The sequence below is a fragment of the Siphateles boraxobius genome, unplaced genomic scaffold, assembly GCF_051911475.1.
Source record: "Siphateles boraxobius isolate OS27281-9 unplaced genomic scaffold, OSU_SipBor_1 16, whole genome shotgun sequence".
NCBI lineage: Eukaryota > Metazoa > Chordata > Actinopteri > Cypriniformes > Leuciscidae > Siphateles > Siphateles boraxobius.
Window position 1 is genome coordinate 9,891,413 of NW_027508766.1, and position 22,089 is coordinate 9,913,501.

At 36.7% G+C, this 22,089-nt stretch overlaps 2 protein-coding genes across 4 annotated transcripts in view; one reads left to right on the forward strand and one right to left on the reverse strand.

Moving 5' to 3' along the window:
* Positions 1–337: 337 nt before the first annotated feature.
* Positions 338–6,657, reverse strand: fbp1a (fructose-1,6-bisphosphatase 1a). Its single transcript, XM_077231533.1, has 7 exons — positions 6,277–6,657; positions 3,884–4,046; positions 3,163–3,255; positions 2,916–3,056; positions 2,266–2,403; positions 1,997–2,116; positions 338–971 (listed from the first exon to the last, which is right to left on the reverse strand). Exons 1-7 carry the CDS (start codon positions 6,444–6,446, stop codon positions 783–785), a joined length of 1,014 nt encoding a protein of 337 aa, XP_077087648.1. The 5' UTR covers positions 6,447–6,657; the 3' UTR covers positions 338–782.
* A 2,888-nt stretch (positions 6,658–9,545) lies between these two features.
* kank1a (KN motif and ankyrin repeat domains 1a) overlaps positions 9,546–22,089 on the forward strand; it is a 63,314-nt gene continuing 50,770 nt past the window's right edge. For 2 of the 3 annotated variants that reach the window (XM_077231540.1, XM_077231541.1), the window contains exon 1: positions 9,579–9,677. The gene's annotated coding sequence lies outside the window, so the exon portion shown is untranslated. Of the gene's footprint in view, positions 9,678–22,089 lie in introns of all 3 variants that reach the window. The other variant, XM_077231537.1, reaches the window with a different exon arrangement.

Consider the following 22,089-nt stretch of genomic DNA (forward strand, 5'->3'; position numbering starts at 1 on the left):
ACATTTACCTGACATTAAATTGTGACATTTGATTATTCTAATTGAATTTGACATTATTTTCATTCAAGAGTTTAAATAGAATAGTAAAACATTCGCTCACATTTAATGATGCACAGATATCATTAAAACCTTTTTCATTTATGGAGTCAGATATAATAACGAGAAAATACATGAGAAAATGTATTGCGTTTAACCAAAAATACTTTGCCGCGAGAAAAGACAGTAACACGCAGAGACCTTCCGTGCTGATCGGATGCAGGACCTTGGGCGACTTACAGTTTCATGCTGACTTTAATGTACGAGTTCTTAACACAGAGAAAACATGTCTTTCAAAGTCTTTTGTTTTGCCAAGAGCTTTATTCACAGCTTCCCTCAATAGGGTGCAATGAAGGCACAATATATTTTGATCTGTACAGAAAGAAATTAGATCAATTTAAATTTAAATCATCCTCATGAACTTGCTTCTGTCTTTTTGCTTGACAACAATTCCAGCTGCCAAAAACATCCACAGAGATTGTCTAGGGCAGAACTCTAAAATAAAATGTTTTGCTCTAAAGTTTTTCGCAAAAAAAAAAAATTCACTGCTTAGTCCTTGTTCTCTAAAATACTTCTTATATTTATTTTTTGGAGGTATAAAGTGTATAAAAAACATTTGGTTCTAGGGAATTAGATCTAAATTACTGAAGTATTTTGAAAGTAAGAATATATTTTGGTCTCTCATTCTGGAGTGTCAAGTATTATATATCTTCTTTATTATTCCGAGTCTCTCTGACTATTGGTCTTCATTTATGGTGTTTCTGAAAGATGGAGATGTACTCTTGGACATCATCAGGGGAGCCCATCACCACAGGTACCCGCTGATGGATGTTCTCGGGCTGGATGTCCAGGATGTTGGTGGTCCCTGTGGTGGCCATTCCTCCGGCCTGCTCCATGATGAAGGCCATGGGGTTGCACTCATAGAGAAGTCTGAGCTGAAGAGGGTGAAAGAGTTTTACAAGTCTCTACAAGTCCCAGCTACATTATTTAGTTAGGGCTTCCTCCTATTCCTACAGCTCCCTCTATATGCTTTAAAAGCAGCTGTAGCAGACACAGGTGAGTGTGCATTAAAAGCTTTCTCACTAAGGTATTTGAATTATGATACTGGGAAGTTTCATAATTCAATGTATGATACTGTGAAGACACAGGTGAGTGAAGCATTAAAAGCTTTCTCACTAAGGTATTTGAATTATGATACTGTGAGGTAACAGCAAGGCACAAAGGTTTTTACACAAGTATCTATAATGTAATGGATCCTATTCCAGGTCTTACGGATAGAGAGAATAAACATTGAAACGCCTGCACGGAACAAAAGAACTGGAGCAAAGGTCATAAATGCTTTCCATGTCTTCACTTCATTTAAGTATTTCATTAAATAGAACAGTGTCCGCAAAACTATCTGGACACTCTTAAGTGAATATATGAATGTCATTAAATTAATTAAACATTACATTACATTTACATTGCTACATTTTGTCAAACATGGTAGATCATTGCACCTGTGGTTACTCTGAATGAACTTGAGAGGAATTAATTGGGACCAGTTAGTTAAAACTAACTGCAAAATGTCTCAGAAAAGTGATGTTAGTTCAGATCTAGCAGTTCTAACCTTTCTTAGAAGGTGCTAATGCATTCAGGCATTTTTAAGTGCAACTTGGGTGTCCAAATGCTTTTCTTTGGGCTGCTGAATAAGACTTTATCAAGTAACAATTAAGACAATTTTATGAAAAATAAATAATCCTATTTATTCTATCAAGTGACTCCTCTACAGTATTACCGAATATATGGTTATATTCATCTGAATATATGAAAGCATATCTGAATATATGACTGTATTCAGGTTACAAGTGTTTAAATGTAGTTCAGAAAGAAAATTGCTCAACAGTTGATTTATTGGCGTGACGGCGTCTACGTTTAAACAAGGTCACATGAACTTGTACACAATGTTTAGATGAAGTACCTTTCCTTTGGGGCTCTTCACATTTGCAGGGTAAAGGAAGATTCCTCCATAAACAAGCGTCCGATGCACATCTGCCACCATTGAACCTACATAACGGGCACCATAGGGCGCACTGCCATCCTGAACACAGTTTTACAGTTATACTCCATGTGTGTCCTTTATAGCTGGAGGTGTATTTGAAATGTATAAGTTTGTTGAGCTTTTATTATTTTAAGGGAAATGTATATTATAAAAAATATATTTTTGGGGGAAGAAAATGCATACTGAACCTCCGGGAACTTTTTCTTCCGTAGGTACTCTGTGACGGCAGGATCGAAATAAAGGGCATAACCTTCATTCAGACTGTAGATCTTCCCCTTCTTCTTCATCTTCACATCTCTGTCCACCAGAATGAACTCTCCAATAGCCTGACATTTAAATGCATTGATGCATGTGTTATTTACAACTTATTGTCTTTGGAGAGCATCTGTGGTCAATTATCACAGAAAATAACTTAGATTTGTCCTCAGTGAAAAAAAGTACAGTATTAGAGTAATAAATGTCTTACATTTTTTCTAGTTATAAAGTATGTTTACGAGCTGTTTAATTCATACAATTTGATAAAAAAATAAATAAAAATTAATTAATTAAAACTAAATCCAGAAAAGTATCACATGACGGGAACCCCTAAAAGGTACCACATAGACAGAACACTTTATGGTTCTATAGAAACCTTTCTTCTAAGAGAAATTATATCAAATTATGTCTCCTAGCTAATGATATGAATCATATCTTTTCCAGCTACAAATGATTAACTACACATAGCTACACATTCTTAGCTTGCTTTGTGCAGACTGAATAAACTGTGAAACCAACTGATTCACTGGTAAATTTTCCCAAAAGTGATAAGTAAAAAATAGTGTAAGCAAAACAGACTCACTGGATCTAACATGAAGCAGTTCACTCCCTGTCCAGTGGAGAGGACAATCATGGTGGCACTGCCGTATAGTGCATATCCAGCAGCCACTATGTTTCTACCAGACTGCAGGGCATCTTTCTCAGACGGCTCGCTGTCTGTGCACTGTGAACAGAGCAGTCATTAAAGTGTGTTCAGATACTAGGGTGGAACATGGACTGTCATGGGCTGCTTGCATTCTTGCAAGTCTATTAAATATATCCAGTCATACCTTTTTGTAGATGGCAAAGATGGTCCCGATCGAAGCAAGGCAGTCAATGTTGGATGAACCATCAAGAGGGTCAAAGCAAACCACATATTTACCCTTGAACACATGCAAGAAGCTTTGGTTAAATAAATATTACTGAAGAAGTGGTGCATCTTGACTTACATTACAGCCAATTAATGATGTAGCTCTATAATATGAAATCCTCACTCATCTTTAAAACCACACATGCACACACATGCACACACGCACGCACGCACGCACGCACGCACGCACGCACGCACGCACGCACGCACGCACACACACACACACACACACACACACACACACACACACACACACACACACACACACACACACACACACACACACACACACACACACACACACACACACACACACACACACACACACAACTAATATCCAGGACTGGGAAATGCCTTTTTAAAATTCCCTGAATTTCCAGGTTTCCTATGCAAACTCAATTGATAGGCTAATACGTCTTTGCACGTGTATCTCAGTTTCATATTCTTGAATGTCAGATTAGATTCAGGATGGGTTTCTGGTCAATAATACAGGTTATGATATATAAGCTTGCATCTCTACCTAGCAGCTGAAATCATTCAAGTGACTAGGTCTTCATTTTCTGCCCAGGAAAGGCAAGTTTATTTGGACACTCACACTTTTCCATTCCATTGGCTATGTTTTGGCAAACACAGTACCTTACCCGTCTATCTGGCTCCACAATGATTGCAGTGTCATGTTCCTCAGTGACCAGTACACATGAGGTGAATGAGGATTTGATCATGTTTATGACGAGGTCATTGGAAAGGATGTCCAGCTTCTTAACCTGATCACCTGTCACATTGGTACTTCCAGCAATGCCATACCTGCCAGAAATATTTCAAAGTCATGAGTTCAATCATATCAGAGGGACTGAAATGAGTTTTTAGGTATTCTCAATGCTTTATGGATGTGTTTTATAAAACAAAATCACCCTTCCAGTACAACGGTACAGTTTGCTCATGTGATACTGCATACATAATCTATGTAATGGATACTGAATAATAAACTAATTTGTGATATAAATTGCTCAATTTCATTTTTCATTTGGGGGGGGGGGGGGGGGGGGGACGACGACAATAAACTAGCATGATATTGCTGTCTGAATGAGCAACTATGCAAAAAAACAACAAAAAAAACCCCACATTTTTCATAAACATGCATAAAACTTAAGAAAATGTTCAGGTCACATTTCACTCAAAAATGAAATGAAGAAATTATATATTTTATATAAAAAAGTGCATTGAGAATAAAAAAAAGAAAGAAAAAAAAGAACAACAAATGCTATGATGTATAATTACTTTTTATTATTTATTGCATTCCAATAATGAGCATCTGGTATTAAAAATGGCAAGAAAATGCATTTAAAAAAATTTCACAATGCAAAAAATATAAATTTTCTAAAATATAAGCTTTGGTAACACTATTTTACAGTGCCCTTGTTACACTTGGTCCTTAAAAATGTTAGAACATTTAATTAAGCATTATTATTACAAGCAAATAACCATAAAACAACTCCTATTCTTAACCCCAAAGTAAGTAGGCTACATGTTGTTTAATATACATTACTAAGTACTTAATTGTATTAACCCCTTAACTGTCACCCGCCCTTTTGATAATTGACATTAAAATGCACTATACAGTTACATTTACATTTATTCATTTAGCTGACGCTTTTATCCAAAGCGACTTACAATTGCTATATATTTCAGAGGTCGCAATCCTCTGGAGCAACTAGGGGTTAACTGTCTTGTTCAAGGACACATTGGTGTCTTACAGTGAATTCGAACCCGGGTCTCTCACATCAAAGGCATGTGTCTTTATCCACTACGCCATCACCACCCCTATACAAACTTAAATGGTTGTAATTCAAAAATGCTTTGGAATACAGACCTAAGTGTGGTCTTGTTTTAAAGAAAACAATCAGCAGATTATTACTGAAGTGAAAGCACTTCCAAAAATTAAAATATGAAAAAGTTATGGAAGTTATAATTTACAGTAAATAAAATATACTTTATTAATATATTTGTTTTAATATAAAATAAATATTTTACAAAATATTTTTACTATAAAATTCTATAAAATCTAACCAAGTTGTGTTCCAAATTTAAAGTTGATATCACAAAAATTGAAGTTCCCATGAGATTTTGTTTAGGCGTTATAACAAAAATAGCCACCGGGTGCCATTGAATTCCATTGAATTTAATTGTATGCATTCTGCCATAACAAATTAATACATTTCTATCCAAATATCACTTCTGTCACTAAATATGGAACCTTGAAACTCAGACCTTTCTGACAATGTGTTTTGTCATAATTAGAAAAGGTTTTGATAATAAATTATGAAAGAGATGCCCAAAAGCCTAATAAAAAATACCGTTTCTATGGTGACGCAACGTCCTATTTCAAAACGGTTTTCACAGGATGAATTCTGAGTTCGTAAGCTTTCACATGATACCTAATTTATGATAACTACTAAAATATGTGATATAATAATAATAATAAAAAATTATATAATATATATTATACTTTTTAGAGGACTTCTTACTTTACTTTTTAAAATATAATTTTATCTCTTTTTATTGACAAATACTAGATTATGTTTTATTATGAACTTTAAGCATTAAAAACCAAAGTTTCAATTATTAAAAGTGTGTGCGTCGACTTTTTGTGACAAAGGTCAGAAACTCCTGTAATGACGTCGATTTTTTGAGGCGCACTCTTGTCATAAATTCATATTACTTTTCATACATAATTTGTAGTCTTAGATCTTTCCACGATATATAGTTTGTCATGATTAAATTAGGATTTAATAGTAATATTTTAAAGACAGTTTAAACTTGTCCCTCAAATCTGATTGGTTGATTGAAATGCTGATCCAGGAACATGTTGTAGGCTAGCTACTTGGTGAAAACACATTCACCTTGTGGGAATAGTAAACAAGAGATGGACACTGTTTTTAAACAGCATTCGTTTTTGCAACTAATGTTTTTGCAACTCAAACACTTTGGAGGAGTCCCAATCAATTATGTCAAAGGTGTGCATTAGAATACTCACAGGTGCGCGATCCCGGCTTTCCTGACAGCGCTCGAGATGGCTTTTACAGCCGTGCACATCGCGTTCAGAAGAGTTGTCAGCTCGCCTGTGCCTTTGGCTTTTCTGCCCTCTTCAAGCAGAAATCTCGTCAAAGTCACAACATTAGTGTCGAAAGAACTACGGTCTGACATGACTGCAGTCTGCAGCGTTAAAAATCTTCTTGCTGATGTTAAAATGAAAAAGATATCGCTGTTGTATTAATGATAATTCCTGCAACTCACTCTATCGCGGAAACAAAAATATGAAGGCGGAAATGGTGGTGGAGAGGGGTGTATGGAGAGGCTAAACTAAACCAATGAGAAGTGCACATCCAGAGGTTTAGAGGTGTGACTGACTGACTGCGTGGAAGTTTCAAAACAATGTTGCATTGTGGAAACAGTGGTGTGAATGAAAGGCCCCCTCATGCCTGATCTCTGCTGTGTCATCGTGATCATGGGGTTGAGTCTGACCCACTGGCGAGCTGACATTACTACTCAACTATAGGCTACGAGTCGCAGCAGTTTTTAGGGTGAATGTTCTTCTGTTAACTTATTTAATCCCACCTGTAAATGTTCTAACCAACATTTCCTTTTGAGTTTGAATGGTCTAGAAAGAGTTCTGAGGATTTTTCAGAGAGTTGTCAACTATAAGAAGGAATGGAATGGAAAAGAATCATACTGGTCAGACTGGTTTATTATTGGCTGGATTTGGAGAGTTTTTAAATTTGAATTTTACCTATTTTAATCAGTTGTTATTCAGTTCAACTTAAAGTATGCAAGATATTTAACATTCACTGAAACATACTTCAGACAACTAGGCTATACTTTTTTTTATACATACAGACAGTATGAAAAGTAGGTTAAACATTGGCCTATACTATTTACAGTCTGTGCTAAATGGCTATAGGAAAGTATCGTTGGAAAAACATTTATGCTGTGAATATTCAGCATTTGACTTAAAATGAGAAAGATACAATGATGGCAGAGTTTTGTAAGACATTTAAGGCTAGCTGTTTCACAGAACCCGATATCACCAAATGCAACATTCCCCTGGATAAACTCTTTGTTGATCCTGGATCAACATTCTGATCAACCAATCAGATTTGAAGGACAAGTTTACAGTGTAAAAAAAAAAGGTTGATAGTTTGTGTCAACTAGGCTCACAAGCAGGATTATGTGCTACTACGTCAGTGTTATTTATCTATCATTTCCCTTTGATTTCAGGGATAACTTGTGGGTACACTGTAAAAAAAAAATATTTTTTACGGTAAAAGACTGTAAAAAAACATAGTATTTCAATAGATCGGTAAATTAGCATTACATTAGATAATGAAATAGGGTTTTTTACCGTAAATTTAGCTAAAGTCTGTAAAACCTGAAATGTTGCTACCGTATTTTTTTACGGTAAATTTCTGCCAACCACACCTGCCAGTTTTTTTTCACCATAAATTTAACAGATTTTTTAAGTTTAGGGGTAGGGTGTGGTTATATCTAAATTATGAATTTTTACATTTTGTATTTTGACTCCATACCGAACTACCGGTAAGTAACCACTAGAGGTCAGCCCTGAATAAGTGTTTCTTAATTCACTTTCCCCAATGAGAAGCATGATGAGCCCATTTCAGCAAATGTTCTCATAAACTTTGAATAATAACAAACATAGACATTAAAACAGACTAAATATACAGTATTGGGTTAATAAAGAGCAATAAGCTACAGAATTACCTCTACGAAACTGGATTAAACTGCTGTAATGGCATAGACCCTAACCTAACCTTTACTCTCTGAAGCCATACATCCCACCTCAATCCTCAATGATCAGCCACACCACAAAACAAACAAACTAAAATAATGGTCATGGAGGTAATGACACAAGTATTAAGAATAATGTGTTTGTCAATTTTTGAATGGGGTCACTTTTATAAATTCAGCTACTATGTTCTCAAATAGCTTGACAGTACTAAATAAAAAATAACAAACTATGATGCCTGTAATTTAGATCAAATATTAACATTTTGCAGCTTCTGCAAGGTGCACATCCTTTGACCACAACTTTATTTCCATATACATGTGTTCTGCTTGGTTCCTTATTTAGCTCCAAATTCGATTAATATTAATAATAATAATAATAATAAACTCTCAGAATGTTTATGAATGAGTTCAGTACAGTCAGAAAGGTAATTAGAACAGAAGTAAGAACATTCAGGTTAAGTGTTGAATCTTATTGAAGACTCAACATAAACCAAGATAAAAGTCACCACTTTGCAAAGTTCATTTATAGCCTATTGTTGGCCTGACTTGAGAAAAGTGAAAATGCCCCATAAATCTCTATCTATAGAATTAGCATTACATTTGAACTTAAAGTAGCCTATAAAAAAATTATAATAATTTGGTGTTATTATAGTCACAATTGGGTGACTTTCAGTGACCCTGCTGATATCATCCTGAGACGCAGAAAAATACTCTTTTTTTCATACGTATTTTTTCATGTCATTAGGCATGACATTTTTCATGCTAAGGCAAAAACAAGGGGTTTTTTCATTCACCAGTCAATTTTTAGGTTTCAGGATTTTTTTAACCAAACTTTTTATAAAGATGATTCTCAACTATGTTATGAAATATATAATGGAATGAATTGATATAGGCCTACATTTTTACTTTATTCAACAAATGGCCATAAATGGGTTGTCCCATTCAATACAATATCCACTGTATCTAATTTGCATATTAGTGTTCTTGGGGCAACATGACGAAATACATGTAATAATAGGAGTAATAATTGGTAACATTTTCATAATAATATCTAATATGTCATAGGAATATTGATTTAAAATTTATAATTCACTTGTTGTTCCTCCCAAAATGCCTGATAACCATGATTCCAGATGTCCTCTACAAATACGAATAATATTTTGATTAGAAACCCATAACATTTTGATGTTGATTTATAACAAATAATTTGAAAACTAGTCAGATTTTAGTGCTAAATTTGATCACTAATTTCATTTCAGTCATTTTTAAAGACCAAGGAGAAGTTGTTGTCATGTGAAACTTTTAAGCATTTGTGCTCTTTAGGCCTACATAACATCCAGACTTAAAACTGGGACATGTATGGTGTCAGAGACATTCACTAAAATGTAATGTCCACTACAGTGTACAAAAGTATATTCCTGGGACCCAGGAGGATAGTAAGCAGTAAGAGGAACACCTGCCTTTGTGTACTCAGTTATTTGCACGTCACGCTCTCACGTCAGGGAACATGTATTGTGCGCTCGGGTGAAGCACGCTCTTGTGCGCATGAGCGAAGAGGACAGGAGGACACTTCACTGGGACTTTTACCACGGACGGGAGAGGGACGTATAAACAAACTTCTTTGAAAAAAAGGTAGGCTAATTCATTGTTCCTTTTTTAAAAACCCGCTTACCGCATACTTATAAACTAAACATTATCGCTCACTTCAGGGCGCGTGCGAAACCTGATCCAGCAGCTACAGGTCTGCAAAGTGCAAACACTTGTGTTTTTCTGTGGGATATGTTAAGCTGATAAACTTTGTCTTAAGTTAAAATTATGAGTATATTTATAAATATAAATTAATCGTGGCAGTGGTATAAAAACACTGAATGTAAACTCCAGGACCAACGTTGGGAATACTATGGGCGATTGAAGTAAGTGCATGTCGCACGAGTCTTGTTGCTTGTCAAGATAAGAGATTACAATATAATTTTAATGGTTAACAGGGTTAGATCTTTTGTGGGGGAAATAATTTTCTTCAGATGCTGTGTGTTGAGACTACTCAGTGAACCCAATTTGTTTTTACACAACGTTTGATAAATGATGTAAATAGAGTTTTTGCAGCTAACCTTTGTGTCAGGAACCATGCGTTCTTGATTTTTCCCGCTACACCAGGCGTTTAAGTTTTGTTTATTTATTTAGGTGTATGTGATTTAAGTTGTCTGCTAAATGATAAGTTTAGGTTTGTAGTTCTCATAATTGAGTTTCAGTAGTGGAGAGCAGGGTAATTGTTCAAGGTATGTAACTGTGTTTTTGTGTCTTAAAGTTTGATATAATGTTACTATATTTGTTTGTTAAATAAAGTAGTTTTAAAATCTACGACCCTAAACTGTATAAATGAATGTCAAGTGAGTGCTGATGTTACAACTTAAGGCCAGATGGTTTGTGTTACAGTAATAAAACACACAGACATTTGACAATTTGGTTAAAGTGATTGTAACAACACTCCCCGGTATCACCTAGTATAAATACATTTCCCTGTATTCATGAAGTCCAGCAAATTTCAAAACTCTTTAGATGCAGTCCTCAGGTCGCTTGACAGGAAGTAAGTAATTGCGATAATCCCTTTTCCTGTGCAGATTTCAGGAAGTTTGAACTGATTTTCATGATAACCTCACTATAACCGACGGATGTCTTAAAGCTGCTCGTTGGTAGTTTGAGTTCTCGAACAGCCATTTACTGAAATTCTTATCATTCTTTCACTACTGAATTTATCGTCATGTCAGTCGTTATCCAGGGAAATGTAATTGTACTACCAAAATCTGCTTTGCACCTTAAAAGATACTGAAAACCACCATAATGGGCTACTTGATGTATTAAAGTTCAACTTAAGCGACACAATAAACCGGGACTATACACAAACCAAGACGAGACAGTGCATCGCGTCATACAAACAAAGATAAAACTCCATCAGGGTTACTCATGTGACACTAAAATAATGGGATTTACTAAACAACATGATATGTAACAGAAATGCCCTGAATAAAGAAAACTATTTAAACTTTAAAATAACCAAATAACCTGGCAATATCATTTAATTTTTTTATAGTGCAGCTTTTCATGAAGGTCCAAGAGAGAGCTTTTAGTCCAAAAATACACTGAACTAACTTGTTCATTGTGTGTGCAGTGTTGGCATGATCATTCTTCCAGGTTGGCATCATTGCCATGTACAGTCTGCAAGAGACTCTCACAAAGACATTATTATGCTCTAGTGAAAAGGATTGTCAGTGACCTACAAATATTATCACGATCAAAAATGAAACCTCTGATCTGAAACAAGGGAGCCCTTTCCCCTCTCAAATATAATTTACTGGATGCATTCACCCATCATTTCAACAGCAGACAATTTTTAAATTCTTCTTTGTTGGATTGCATCCCTCTCCTATTCCACTCCTCAAGAAGTCTGTGACCTCTTAGACCACATTAAACTTTTGATTAGTACATTTTGTAAGGGGCCAATCCAGAGGAAAATCGGCACATCCACAGGGTGTAAACTGTTCTGTTCTGCTCCGAGACTATGAATGGAAGAAGGCTTTGTGATGCCGAGACATCTTTTGGAGGTAGTCCCAGTTGTTTAAAGAGGGGAGTGTTTCAAGATGAAAGTCTTCTAAAGCCTGCTTTCACAAATGACAAAATGAAAGACCATATTAAAGAATGTGAGATCCCTGTCTGCCTTTATGCTCGCTTTCCAGAGGGATTCTTATTGTTAAAAGCAAGATGGCTAGATATTTTCTTTGAAGCTGAGTGCTGTTCGTGGGTGGCAATGTGGCGTTTCAAACGAGATGAGGTTTGAAAGTGAATTTCAGTTTCTACCCATGTGAACATACATGTTCCTGTCAATTTGAAAACAATAGGATGTTCTATATGCACATTGTGTCCCTCATTAAATATTTATCCTGTTCTATTTGTTTTGTACCATCATGCATTTGTTAGCAACAGCAGGCTTGGTTTCTGATTACTTGTTACAAAATAAAACAGCTACAACTAGTTAAAAAGGATAGGCTAGATGGATTCAAAAATAATTTACTAGTTTTTCAAAATATCTCCTTTTGCAGAAAAAAAGGAAGTACTTGCAGGTTTTAAGACATTTTCTACATTCAGGCCTTTGCGGACATATGACAGAAGCCTCCTCAATTTGCAACTTGCTGAGGAAGCTTTCCACATTGGGATCAAAGCTCAGTTCATGGTGAAGGGAACTGTCACCTACATCTCTCTCTCTCTCTCTCTCTCTCTCTCCGGCTGTAAAATCCACACTGCCGCCTGTTTATACAGAGGAAATTACTTCCACTTTGCTGCTTGGTTAGAATTGTTTGCTATTCTAATCTACCCCCTTTACCATCTCTCCAAGCCTACCAAACATCTCTAGCAGAGAATCTCACACTATATTGTGGATGGGTTACCATGTCTTTTTAGGCTGGTTTTTACATGATCATTCAGAAATCATTCTAATGTGCTGATTTGGTGCTCCTATTATGAACAATGTTGAAAACGATTGTGCTGCTTAATATATAAATATATAAATATATATATATATATATATATATATATATATATATATATATATATATATATATTGATTCATAAGTCATAATTTGTTACTTATATTGTTGAAAAAAATGCAGACAGAAATACAATCCTGTGTTTAAATTAGTCATCATTCGGGACGGTTATCAATTTGAGTTACTCATTCCAATAATAATTTGATATTATTGGATATCAAATTATTCTCTCTAGTAATCCTTCCTTAAGAGTAAATGCTGTTTTTTATCTCCTCAAAGTAAAACGTGTAATTTTCTTTATGACTTCCTAGTGAAAATTGTTCCAGTTGTTTGCACTCAGAATGCTAGTGACCTTTATTTCCATGCAGTGATTTAGTCACCTGCATTTGATGCCTCATCAACTTCATGTTTGTTCTTTCTCTTGGTGGAATAGAATGTACATTTTTACTTAAAATCAGTCATTTTCCATCATAAGCAGTAAATGTACCTTCAGTTAAAGCATTTTCTCATAAAAATGCACCCTTTTTTTGTCCTGCTAGCCTCAAGGAGGATTATATTTGAGGAATAGACTCGGGTACAAGGCAATTAAAATCGAGAGGCAGGAGGTCCAGGTCTTTTGTTGTTGTTAACTGGTCGTATCCAATCAGGAACCATCACATTGGCTTGTTTGACCGTATTCAAGACACTCCAGTATGACTTTTTGCTGCGGATGTTGTCTAGACTTCGTGTTTATATATTAATTAGGAATTAATTATCTAGACGATCAAAGTCCGGTGGGAACTTCCTCTTGTTATTTCCTCATTCATTTAATGATTGCAATATTTGCAACAGCAAAAGTAAAAGGTGTTATTGACCGTTTTATGGAGTATTGCTTTGCTTTTTTGTAGTTTTGTGTTCACAGCTTTGTGTTTTGTGTTCACAGCTTTCACAGTTTTCCACGAAAGGGCTTCTCACAACCTCCGTGAATATAGCTTTCTTTGGTCAGTAGTATCAGTGCATTGCTTTCAGGCTTTCCCCTTTGCTTCTGAGAAAGTAATTGCAAAATGAAGAAAAAAAACACCTTTGTGATGTATCAAACCGTGTGACGTGAATTGCTTGTTTAGGTTGGCTGTCTCTACATGGCTAGCACTGGGTCACAGACTTAAACTGCTTTTGTAAAATCAGGTCCAAAACACTGGATGAAGAGGAACACCTGGTCAGTTGAAGTTTCTCTTATTTAGCTAGAAACATTCCAGTAAAATAGATAAACAAAGGATCAGGTTTACTGCATCCCAGAGAGCTCTCAGCACTTCAAGTTCATTGCCCTGAGACTATGGCCTCGTTTACACTGCAGGTCCTGATGCCCAATTCTGATTTGTTGCCTATATCCGATTTTTTTGACCGCCTGTTTACACGTTCTTTCAATTGTGACCCATTTCCAATGTGTTTACACTTGACATACTATCTGAAACATCGTCCAGCAGTTTTTTGCACAGATGGACGAACGCGAAATATGCTTGATGCTAGCTGTGCGATATATGCGAAGTTAGCCAAACATCAGCATGATTTTGAAGTGGACGAGGATGAAAAGGGCCACATCATTGCTGCCTGCACATGTGCTTCAGTTATTGTGTGCGAAAGAGCTCTCAGGACTGCTGGGAACATGCAACACGATCTCATTAAGTGCATGTATACCATTTTATTTCTCGTACCATTTATACGCCAAAATTTTTTTTTTGCGTGCATGATACGCACTGTAAACCCCTTGCGTAGGATTAGGGGTGTGTGGAGTGCGTGCGTATTACACGCTATAAATGCGTACCATATGCATGCGAAAATTATTTTTGGCGTAAATGCACGAGAAATAAAATTAGTGCTATTGATACACACTTTTATGAGATCGTGTCGGGCTTTAAAGAGGAGCAGTGGGTCTATGGCATAGTGAGCAAGCCAACCTTTGATATGTTGTCAACGAGTGTCCACACACCTCTCCTACGACGGCACGACGTTTCGCAGATGCACGTCGGTGTTTCTCTCGTCATTAAACTGCGGAGATGTTGGCTAATGCCTCAGAAAATCCGATCCGCCAGTTTACATGACAGTCGCATTGGCAAATATCTGATTTATATCTGATTTATTTCCACATGTGAACGAGTCCTGAAACCGATTTTGAAATATCCGAATGCATGCGTTTTTTTCCTGTTTATACTGTCATAGAACACATCCGATCTGTGTCACATGTGAGCAAAAAATCGGAATTGGGTCACATTTCCCTGACAGTGTAAACACGGCCTATGGTGGCTGCCTAAAGGCTGATTTTTACTTCTGCGTCGGATCCTTGCGGAGCCTCTACGCCGTAGCCTACGCTTTGGTTTTAATTTATACTTCTGCGTCGTTGTCCGCGTTGACGCACGCAGAGGGAGCATGTCAAACCCGAGGAAGCGGTTTGAGCAGACCAATCACAGCGCTTGCGTCCGCGTAGAATAGACGCGTTGTTACATTTTTGGAGAGGTGCACGTCAGGGTACGCCAGAGGGTACGTGCGCTACGCACAGCCTACGGCGTAGCTACGGCGTAAGTTCGACGCAGAAGTATAAATTGGGCTTAACACAGTGACTTTATTTTAGGGCGTTTTCACACCTGAAAGTCCGCACCAAGGTCCGAACCAAATTTCACGTTTTGATACATTTTATACTTTCAGAAAGTTTTGGTTTGGTTTCACACAGCAATTATGCGAGCGCACTAAATAACTTTATGTGACATACTTGCGTCCTGTCGTCATCATCTATCTGGGCTGCATCTTGACATTGATTGGTTTGTAAATGGACGTGCATCTGACGTCAGCATGTTGTCAATTCGGTTCAAATTCGCCAAATGAACGTCCTCGTCGTGCGAACATTTTATCGTCGCCGTTAGGAAAGGAGGAGGAATGGTCTGATGTCATCAGACCATGCTACTTTAATTAAAAACCTCGTTTCCTCCTCTCCCCATGTGCTACCACGGCTCATTTTTCCTGCCACCTTCTGCTTTTTCGGCTATGTGGGATCCACCGGAATTTGCTGTAAAAGGTCTGAAAGTCCGAACCATACAGAAATGCTTTCACACTAGAAATGAACCAAACCTTTGTTCAGTTTGATCCGGACCGAGACTACCTCTTTTCGCCGGACCAAATTTCATCTGTTTGTCTGGACCGTGGTCCGGGGTAGGTTTCACACCTGTAATTTTGATTCGGACAAAACTGAAAAGTCCAATAGTCCGGACCAAACAAGGTAGGTGTGAAAGGGCCCTTAGTCTGTTTTAGAGTTTTGAATTGATTTCTTTAAATAGGAGGTCGAGAAATGCTTTACCCATCCATCTACTGGTTCATCTTTACATGTTGAACATATAATGTAATATAATGTTGGCTGTATTTCATCTTCTTCCTCAGTTTAAAGTTTGTTTCCCATTTAAAACATTTTCATCGCATAGAAGATGTCCACATTATTTCCACCAGGTTGTATAATTAAATTCCATTTTTAAAATGTCAGAACGAGACAAATGGGGGTCTTTATTATTAATTTCATCATACATGTAAGTGGCCGAGACATCAGTTTTCTATCCATTTATAAAAGTGATGACTACATCGCTCAGTTGTTCCATCTTAGGTATATCTTAGAGGTTTCTCTGTTTGGATAAGATGACTTATCTTCACTTTCCATCAGACATTTTTCATCAAAATGAAGGTAGATCGATTCACCAGTAGCAGCGTTAAGATCTTGTCTGGTGACGAGAGAAAACGCACTCTGAGCAAAGATGCAGCTGGGATTAGTGGGTGCAGAAGAAGAACTCCTACATTCTCAATGTGCCAGTTGTTTCACAGAGGTCTTTTTGTTCTTCGTGACGCATGACATACCCACATTTGCAAGTGACATTCATTTTTGTAAATATGGTTTACTCTGAGTCTTCACATAACTGTGCCATTTGACAGTGAAGTTAACATAAGTCAAATGACTGTTTTCTATCAGACTGAGCCACAGTTGACTTGCTTTCCCTAATATGTTAACATGCACAGTTACAGTCTGTTTGTTGAAATGTATCATATACCGAGCATCACTTATGTATGTCTGATTGCAGTATTTTTAAAGGCTGGAATTCTCTGCACGACTTATGCATAATTTTTTGCCCCGATTTACAGTCTGGACAAGTCAACAGATTTTGGGCAGATTTCAGATTTCACAGAAAAACTCTTACCCCCGGTTTCACAGACAAGGCTTAAGTTTTACTAGTCCCAGACTAAAATGCATGTTTTAGCTGTTTTCACTGAAAGCAACTTGCTCTGACAAATCTAATATGTCAGTGGCATTGTTTTGTCTCAAGATGCACACCAGCAATGGTTTTCTTGCTTAGGCATGTTTATAAAATCTACTTTAATGTCCTTATTAAACTATGGCCTAATCCTGGCTTAATCTAAGCCCTGTCTGTGAAACCAGGCCATAGTGTATGAACGGTACGGACTCAGGTTTTTTTTTAGCTCAAGACTTTGATTCCATTCAGTTGGAGGATATTAAACATCTTGGGCAGATTTCAAAACGCATATTGTTTTCATTTGCCATGCATCTCCTAGAAACAAGGTGCATGTTTCTGTGTGAGTTTGTTGTGTTTGGAACGACTTGAAAGTCTGGTAGTGTATTTAGTAGTAGTAATTTAGTGTATAATGCCCAGTTTTTGTCTATAACCATTTAAAAAGTCGACAAAAGTATGATGCCTAGTGTTTAAAAATATGTTCAGATTTTAAAAGTTGGGCAGTATATTCCAGCACTAATATAATGTACATACTGGACAAACCTAAGCTACAATTGCAAAAAAATGTTTCATAAAACAATTCAATTAGGTTTCTGTTGTAGCCCATACAGGATAGTGGCATTGTAAATTTGAATTTGTGCCATCAGATCTACACTAAAAAGGGAACTCCTGTGCTTGATGATACCTGCTCTAATTCGTGGTTTTGATGGCTGTTAATGATGGAGATCATGTAGACGGGAGCAATATCAGAACCTCATACTCTTACTCTTCCTGCCAAATCTTAAAAATGGTTGAAAGAGCAACTGAGTCGATCATTAGCCATTTACATTTTATAACAAGATTCCAGCAGGTTTGGTTGAAGTGAGGAAATGTATTCAGGGAATGAACCCTCCTCTGATCTCCCCTACACTGACTTCTAAAGTTCAGCGCTCAATGGAATGCAGTGAAGGGTAGCTTTGATGAATACTGAGCTGAAGGTTTGGGACAGGAACAGGCAGGTCTGAGGAACGTACAACTTTGCTCAATTGAGTGCCCAACATTTATGCAAATCTGCCTTGTTTGAGATCTTTCTTTATACGTTTTAACCCTAGTCATGAAGTTGCTGGTCTTTTGTGGACTATAGACCTTAGTCAGGTTAGATGCCATATTGAATTCAACACTGGTGAAAAAGAGGCTGTAAGGGATATACCTAGTGTCTTTATAATGGTGCACACTGTATAAAGGTTCTGGAGATCATTTAATTTTTACAACTTAGAACTTTTGTAGAGTTTTCGTCTACTGAAAGTTTTATTCAGAAAGATGTTTTGTCAGTTGAACAAATGGTATGTTGTTAAACAACCATATAATCAATTGAACACACTGTAATTCCCCTCACAGCTTTCGTTTTATATTCTAAGAAAATACAAATAGCTGGCGATTAGGCATGTGCCGGTATCAAATTTTCATGCTGCGATTAATTGATTGAGCTTTTATCACGGTATACGGTATTATCACGAAATTTTAATTGCACAAGAGAAACAGACGGATTGGGGGTATCTAAAAAAAACTTGCATCACAATGTGTAATTGTGATTGTCAAAACATTAATTTTATTTTTTAGTGACAACATGTTATAATGTTTACATGGTACAGTTACTGAGGCTACTGTTTGTATTATTGCTTAACACAATTTTCATGATTTCAATAAAATTCTTGGATTTAATTTCAATCTTGATTCAATATTGACTCATTTGGATAAATATTAGGTAGGCTACAGTAGATAGCCTGCATTTAATTTTTTCTCAAGAAAAAATATATCTCACATAATGCTGTAAACATACAGAGAGAAATTAAATATAATGCATACAATATAAATATAATAATATAAATATAAAAATGTAATATGCCGTAATTTTCATTATAATAACAATTATATAATGACAAGTAAACATATATTAAAATATGTAATATAGTGCACATATTTAGCAAAATACTCCTCTCTATAGCTATTTTCTTATAGTCAACTAACATTAAATTGCTTTCCTGAGGTAAATGTAACGTTCTGTGACATAATTGTTCTCCTGCAGTGTTATTGACCTCTTTCCGTGGTTGAAAAACACTGATTGATCGAAAGTACGTATACCTTTCGGTGGGTTGTACTGTATCTTTAATAAAAAGTAACAGATGATCTGTTTACTTGAACTGAGGCGCGCGATCTGTCACGTCATTTACAAGCACCAAAACAGTATTTATTGTCTGAATTTCGTTATAAAACCTGAGAGCTGATATTTTTTTCATATCAAAAGTAACCTGCTCTGTCTAGTCTGTCGGTGTCAGTGTCCTCTTTGCTCCGCGATTTTTCTCTGCGTGAGAAAATGGATGTGTGGCGCGAGACCGTGTGAAAGTGTTAATTGCGTGAGTCTCAAGCTGCTGAATGCGTGAGAGTTGGCAGCCATGCGGGGGATAAATAGTCGGCAGCGTTCCTCCTTCCGCCGTGCTTCTTTTCCATGTGAGGATTGTTTACATTAGACTACATTAGCACACTGCATTCACACAGTGCTTATACATGTGATGTGGGGATTGTTTACATCAAAGTGCGCACGTGTTTTGCGCAGCATATACGCATTGTTTTTTAAGCGGTTGATGGAAAATAAGCTGATGCGCGTTCTAAAAATCTAAATTCGGATCTATTATTTTTCACGGTATTTCGAAGTCCCCGCGATAACAATATCGTGGATATTCATTACCGCGATTTATCGCATTACCGAATACCGGCACATGTCTACTGGCGATCGATATATTTATGGCCCTTGAGCGAAGATGGCAGAGTTCAAATTGTATCAGCTGAGCAGCTAGCATTGATATGAATGGGAATGGTAAAAGTTTCTCCGGGTATTATTTACCTCCAAAGTAACAAATAAGCCATTATTTGGGCTGCGTGTGTGTATACATGTACACTAATGTATTTAACAGCCCACATTCGACTGTATGTGTTGTGGCAAACTGACAACCTACAGAGAGCTTGGTTGACTGACCACTGATCTCAGGTTTCAGATGAAGGCGTCTACCTCAGCCTGTCGGACTGCTTGAGTTACCCCATCAATGTCAGCTAGGCCGATGTCCTCCTACACAATACCTTGAGGTGTCCAGTGGTTACATGCTGATGGTTTGTCTGAAAGCAATACAACTTTAAGAATAAAGACAGGATGATATGGAGGGTTTAATCTGAAATATTCAAGAACAGGTATTGTGTAACATCCTTCCAGTTATTGGTGCTTGTTGTACAGACTAAAAGCCTTTCAGAATTTTCATTTTTAAAGATGCATTCATTAGTTGTTTGGTTAGCATTAACATCACTGTTCTTTGTGTGCTTTAAGTGTCAGTTAGTGATGGGTTTATCATGAACGATTCATTAATTTTGAACAAATCATTAATATGACTCTGAAACAATGAGTTGTCTCAGAGAGTGATTCTTTTATTTTGTGTTGATCGTGCAACATCCCATAGGTTCTGTACAGGAAACGGAAATTATTAGTTCACCTCTCAAGTCGTTCGTTCTATTATCACGACCGTATTGGATACAGAAATTAGTTAATCATTCCCAATAATTAGTAATAATTCCCATAGTAATATATATTTTTTTCTCTTAAAGTTTCGTGATGTGTTTCCAGTCTCAAATTGCGTACATTTATGATTTTTTTGGCATGATGGTTATTTTCCATAACTCGTGATGAACGAACGACTCAGACCCGAAGACTCGAGAGGTGAACGAATCATTTCTGTTTCCGGTACAGACTGCATAGCTTCAGTCTATGGGGCTGTGACGTGAAAAAAGATCGAACGACTCTGATTGGGAGGTGAGGTGACTGCATAGCCTGAAGACCCAGCTAGGCAATTAATGAATCATTTCTGTTTCACATAATTTGGCTTTCGCTGCATTTGTAGTTTTTTTGGTTCGTTATTGGTGTTGAGAATGGGAAAGATACCCTTATTTTGGCTACTCTTTAATTGCCAAACTCTGTCACTCTAAAGGAGGTCTCATACCGCATCCTTAATTCGAACACATTGTTTTATTTGACTGTACGCACACTGGCAGCGGTACTTGGTGTCTGTCTGTGGTGCCCAGCTAGGATTCCAAGGCTGTTCAAAATCCTGCCATGCCACTCACATAGTTTTCAATTCAATTCAAATTTATTTGTATAGCGCTTTTCACAATACATATTGTTTCAAAGCAGCTTTACAGAAAGTGCATTTCAGAAATGTACAAAGTAAAATACAGTTAGTTAATCATGTATTAATTTAGGGCATAATATATCGCCGGCGTTTTGTCATCTCATCGCAGGTGTTGGGGTATCTGAAGTCTCCGTGAGAGGCTGGATACAAACTGGAGCTGACGAACACCATTTACCTTTAGATGGGAAATAATTAGCATAGCTGCTGTTCATTATATTAATGCATTTGATCTGATTCAACAGTAGTATAAAAGGTAAGCATTATGTGAATGCGGGGCTAAAGAGATAAAGAGATGCGTCTTTAATCTAGTTTTAAACTGGGACAGCAAATTTGAATGACCAGAAGCCTTGAATTTAGTGATCTTAAAGAACGCGATGGATTGTAGGGCGATAGAAGGTCCATTAAATACACAGGAGCTAAGGAGTTTTCCATTAAATTACACTTATTTGTTCCAAATCATTGTTAATAATGCTTTAACCCTAGGCTGGAAGATTATGTATTGTGCATTTTTCAGCAAAACGTTTAACTTTCTTTCACTTGAATAAAGTCTATGCTTCATAAAGGGAGCTGTAATAATATAGATTGTTGTGAACACAGGTAATTAATAAACATTTAGCTATAGGCTTGATTTCGCAGTGATCCTAACCAGTACAAGCATGCTGCCACAAGCTGGTTCCTTATGTTGACCTCTTTATGTTCAGACATGCTTTATGTTGCTAACTACTTTTACTTCTGTTATTAACAAATGTACAAATACTCTGTGTGATTTCAAAACTACAAGAACAGCCTGCTAATGTTTTACTTGATAAATTGATATCAACATGCTAACCTAACCTGAAAGTGTCTCTCTTGACATTTTTTGTTCCCCAATATTTACCTAATTTCAAACCAAATTTGGTACTGTCTTGTTTCTGCTTGATATTAATCTTAATTTAACCAGGCTACCCGTGTGGGATTCGGTGCTTGGTCTCTCTTAGCTTTGTGCCGAGCTAAAGCAAAGCCCAGTTCATAATAGTCTTCTCAGGTTTCTGTTTTC